The sequence below is a fragment of the Mandrillus leucophaeus genome, unplaced genomic scaffold (genome assembly GCF_000951045.1).
Source record: "Mandrillus leucophaeus isolate KB7577 unplaced genomic scaffold, Mleu.le_1.0 Scaffold655, whole genome shotgun sequence".
Taxonomy (NCBI): Eukaryota; Metazoa; Chordata; class Mammalia; order Primates; family Cercopithecidae; genus Mandrillus; species Mandrillus leucophaeus.
In genome coordinates, this window is record NW_012107086.1 from 274,784 (window position 1) to 280,250 (window position 5,467).

At 41.7% G+C, this 5,467-nt stretch overlaps 1 protein-coding gene across 1 annotated transcript in view; it reads right to left on the reverse strand.

The window, feature by feature from the left end:
* Positions 1 to 5,467, reverse strand: part of AHCTF1 (AT hook containing transcription factor 1) — a 119,161-nt gene that overhangs the window by 99,904 nt on the left and 13,790 nt on the right. The window contains exons 2-3 of the mRNA XM_012001227.1: positions 2,356 to 2,483; positions 209 to 462 (exon numbers count right to left, since the gene is read on the reverse strand). Of these exons, the coding sequence (XP_011856617.1) occupies positions 209 to 462; positions 2,356 to 2,483 (382 nt within the window). The remainder of the gene's footprint in view (positions 1 to 208; positions 463 to 2,355; positions 2,484 to 5,467) is intronic.

Here is a 5,467-nt window from a genome sequence, read left to right on the forward strand (position 1 = left end):
AGTTACATTTTAAGTGTTAAGTTCCTTGAATAACATCATCTTTAACCTCATTTTTATTCTAAACACTTTAGCTAAGGTAACACATTTACATAGAAGTACACAAATTGTAATGTTGCGGGTCAATGAAATTTCACACAGTAACACACTGTGTCACCAGCAGGGGCTCAGTTTTGAAAGAGAATGTCCGGGTATCTTACACAGTACCTACCCTTCCGGGAAGAACAACCGCTTTAACTACTTTTGATATTCCAAGGTCATAAAGACAGAGAACACTCCCTTCTGTTTCTTCCAGTCCTATTAATAATCCGGTTCTCTTCTGCCAAGAGAATTCTTTCACAGCTAAAACTACAGGAGGCTGTTCATTGACTCCACTGAATCTGTAAGCAGACAATCGCTCTCCTGTTAGAGAGTTTACTACCTCAAGTTGTGGACCACAAGCCAAGCAAGCAAGTCCATTTTTCCCTAGAAGAAAAAAAAATTGCTTACTTTAGTATTGTATATACACAAAAAATGCAGTAAAGGTTAGCTCATTTACATACAAATATATGTTCATGACATAAAACTTGACATATTATCTCCACATTGAAATCTAAGCATTTATACAACACAGTGATCTTCAAACTTATAATCAAGCAACTATCACTGCAATAACAATAGTCATTCAGTGGCGTGAACCTGGCAGGCGGAGCTTGCAGTAAGCCGAGATTGTGCGACTGCACTCCAGCCTGCGCGACACAGCAAGACTTCATCTCAAATGATAATAAGAATAATAACAACAACAATAGTAGTCATTCAGTAAAAGCCACCATGGTATGTGCCTGAACACATTATCTCATTTATTCCTCATCACACCTCAATGCAGACATAACGCAGCTAAACCTTAATACAGTTTAACCTTCCCAAAGTCAAAAAGTAGCACCGGCAGAGGGAGATCCCAAGTCCATTTAACTCCAAAACTCATGCTTTAACTACTATAGCTTAAATGATTTAAACTAGAAGTTATGGCAGTTATAAAATATAACACATTATTCTACCCCTAAAGACTTCACAGTCCAATTGAGAAATTAAGACATAATTAGCATAACAATAGGAAATATCAGAACCTCTTCTCCACCTACTAGTCATGTTTGGATTTTACTCTGCCTGCAAGGTAAAGTCACAGGTGACTATCTGATTTAAATCAAGTCAGTGACTATCTGATTTATGCATGTTTTTAAATGTTACTCCAGCTGCTAAGCAAAGAATGGACAAGGAGAAGCACAGAGTAGCAGCAGTGGGTGGAAGATGACACCTGCTTGGTGACTGGATAGAGAAAAGTGGGTTGAATGGAGATTCAACTTGGAGGTAGAACTAATTGGATTTGCTTGCTGATGAATTAGACACAGGGAGGTGAGTAAAACAAGAATAAAGTACAGACTCGGAATTTCTGCTTGAGCAACCAGATGAACGATAACTTCTAAATTTGAGATGTCCATCAAGCATCCAAGTACATTAGTTGGATATGTAAGTTTATAGCTAAGGGAGGCCATAGTTTAAGAAAGTAGCATGGCACAGTGGGGTCTGAGAATGCCAAGGTTCCAGGCTCCTTTCTGCCACTTACCTGTGTAACTGGGATCAAATAAACCATTTCATTCTCAGTTACACAGAACAGCGGCTACTTAGAAAAGTTTTATACCTACTCCAATCAAGTCATTATACAATGCCTGGCATATAGAAAGTACTGTTGCTCCTTTTAACATTCAAGAGAATGGCACTGTAAAGAGACAAATGACTAACACACATGTTTTGCTGTCTGCCTGCTGGGAAGATGGCTATGAAACTTATTTTCAGAAAAGTCTTCTGCAATAGCTTTCATTAAAACAAGATCTGTAAGAGAAAGGCTTCTTCAGTACGGTTCTCTGGTGTATTACACAATCTAAGTTACATATTAAGATCTTATTCAGGGTTAGTGAAATAAGAAAATAAGATTTTCTGAAAATTTTATAACATCTAGGGCCCTAGATTTTTCTACTCATGACACTGTTCAAGTTCTAATCCAAACGCATCACCAATAAAACTCCCTAATTATAAAGAAAAACTAGTTGCATGTTACTTCTACTTCCCAAACATAGATAATACTAAGATACAAAACACGTGAAACTTTTAATAAGGAAAAATTAACTGTAACTCCCCAATCAGAGGTTCACTGATAACGTGTTCAAGACCTTAGAAATGTTATATACGTAATTGTAGATGTTATATATTTAAGATCACTTAGGTTCTGTTTTTATTTCTTCCACCTAAAGAAACTAAAACATATACTTATTAACTTACATATCAACTGTATTAGTAAATGTTCAGCAACATTATGTTTACCTGCAGCAAACTTTCCACGAAGCACAGATTCTAATGTTATTTCGTCTTCTCCAAGGGCTTGAAGAGTCACTTCTGGAAATGGCAGGAGACCACTAGTCACTTGAGCTCTTAAGTCTCGCATACTTCCACTGTAAATATTTTTAAAAAACATTATTATGACACATTTGTGAACAATATACTAGATTACCTCCAGCCAAGAAAAACAGTAAAAGTCACCAACAAAATAAAGAAAAACTAAAATCTGGTTACAAAATACATATTGGCCAGATGCGGACGCTCACGCCTTTAAGTCCCAGCTACTTGGGAGACTGAGGCAGGAGGATGAACTGACCCCAGAAGTTCAAGGCTGCGCCTCCGGCGAGCTAGGATTGTGCCACTTCACTCCAGCACGGGCAACAGAGCAAAATCCAGTCTCAAAAATAAGTAACGTGCATCTGGGACCAGGGTATTCTACCATCTCCTAAGAAAATATTTCCCAGGCCGGGCACGGTGGCTCACGCCTATAATCCCAACACTTTGGGAGGCCAAGGCAGGCGGATCACGAGGTCAGGAGATCGAGACCATCCGGGCTAACACGGTGAAACCCCATCCCTACTAAAAATACACAAAATTAGCCGGGTGAGGTGGCGGGCTCCTGTAGTCCCAGCTACTCGGGAGGCAGAGGAAGGAGAATGGCGGGAAACCGGGAGGCAGAGGTTGCAGTGAGCCGAGATTGCGCCACTGCACTCCAGCCTGGGCGACAGAGCGAGACTCTGTCTCAAAAACAAACAAACAAAAAAAGAAAATATTTCCCAAACAGCTTTAGGAAAGTAAACAGTCATTAAGCCAGATGTATTAAGGATATACATTATTCCCTAGATTCTTTAAACACTAGTTCAGTGCAACTCATCTCACTGTCTAACCTCCTTGCAAAGAACACTTCACCACCACCATCCTCCCCACAGAAAAAAGAAAAACTGACTGGCGTCTTTTAGAAAAATTTCTTCTTCAGGCCAGGCGCAGTGGCTCATGCCTGTAATCCCAGCACTTTGGGAGGCTGAGGCGGGCGGATCATGAGGTCAGGAGCTCGAGACCATCTGGCTAACACGGTGAAATCCCGTCTCTACTAAAAATACAAAAAACTAGCTGGGTGTGTGGTGGGTGCCTGTAATCCCAGCTGCTGGGGAGGCTGAGGCAGGAGAATGGCGTGAACCCAGGAGGCGGAGCTTGCAGTGAACCGAGATCGCACCACTGCACTCCAGCCTGGGTGACAGAGCGAGAAAAATTACCTCTTCAATAAAGGGGGAGAAAGTCCATGAAAAATGTGTAAATTCACAGAAACCCCAGAAATCAAGTTTGGTACATATCTTTTGCTGGACAGAAAAAAGATATGCATAAAATTGTCTTTCATTTCGAAGATCAGATTCCCATTATAAACACCCAAAAATACTAGTTAAAATACAGAAAGATTTTAGCCATCTGAGTTGGTTAGCTATCAAATCCAGTCCTGGGAACCCTGATCTTATTCTGGGCACTCTAAGATCCAGGGGCAAAACATAAAGCTTAGGGCAAAGACAACTAATAAGAGCCTCCCTCAAACCCATTAAACTCCACTAGGCCACATCAGCCTAAAGGTGAGCAAGAACAATCCCCATTGTACAGGATGGAAAGTAATAAAGCTGTCCACATTGACCATGGCTCTGGGTCTCTTACTCTGAAAGACAACATTTTCTTTCATACAAATGTGTGGCCAGAATTCAAGCTATGTTATATGAAAATCCTCAAGAGGCCGGGAGTGGTGGCTCACGCTTGTAATCCCAGCACTTTGGGAGGCCGAGGCGGGCGGATTATGAGGTCAGGAGATCGAGATCATCCTGGTTAACACGGTGAAACCCTGTCTCTACTAAAAATACAAAAAATTAGCCAGGCGTGGTGGTGGGCGCCTGTAGTCCCAGCTTCTCGGGAGGCTGAAGCAGGAGAATCACTTGAACCCAGGAGGTGGAGGTTGCAGTGAGCCTCACTGTACTCTAGCCTCGGCGACAGAGCAAGACTCCATCTCAAAAAAAAAAAAAAAAAAATCCTCAAGAGAAGATTTTATTATCAAGTATATTCAGGTTGGCTGCTCCAAGCAATCCACAGAAACAACCACACACCCTCCCTCTGGAATCTCAAAGAACTCTCAAAGTAAAAGCAAGAAAGAAAATAAGCTCACAGGTACGGGCGCGGTGGCTCATGCCTGTAATCCCAGCACTTTGGGAGGCCGAGGCAGGTGGATCATGAGGTCAAGAGATAGAGATCATCTTGGCCAACACGGTGAAAACCCGTCTCTACTAAAAACACGGAAATAAATCAGCCAGGCATGGTGGCATACACTTGTAATTCCAGCTACTCAGGAGGCTGAGGCAGGAGAATCGCTTGAACCCAGGAGGCAGAGGTTGCAGGGAGCCGAGATTGTGCCACTGCACTCCAGCCTGACGACAGAGTGAGACTCGTCTCAAAAAAAAAAGAAAGAAAAAAGAAAAGCAGCTCACAGTCCAAATAATAAAACACACAAGGATATCAACAGCCAGCAGAATCAGATTATTGAGAACTTCAGATATTGAAATTACCAGAGATTAGAAAGTAAATGGCTAATATATTTGTGTAAATCAGCGATTTAGCTTGATAAGAAATAACTGTAAATGTGATAAAGGAAAAATCAAGTAGATTTGAAAAAATAATAAAATTTCTAAAAATGAAAATTAAAAACTAAAACTCAATGGAGCAATGAGAATGAATCACAGCTACACGCAACAATATGAATGAATGTCAGAATACATTATTAACCTGGCCGGGTGCGGTGGCTCACGCCTGTAATCCCAGCACTTTGGGAGGCTGAGGCGGGTGAATCACGAGGTCAGGAGATCAAGACCATCCTGGCTAACAAGGTGAAACTCTGTCTCTACTAAAAATACAAAAATCAGCCGGGCATGGTGGCATGTGCCTGTAGTCCCAGCTACTTAGGAGGCTGAGGCAGGAGAATGGCGTGAACCCAGGAGGCGGAGCTTGCAGTGAGCCAAGATCATGCCACTGCACTCCAGCCTGGGTGACAGAGTGAGACTCGTCTCAAAATAAATAAACAAACAAACAAACA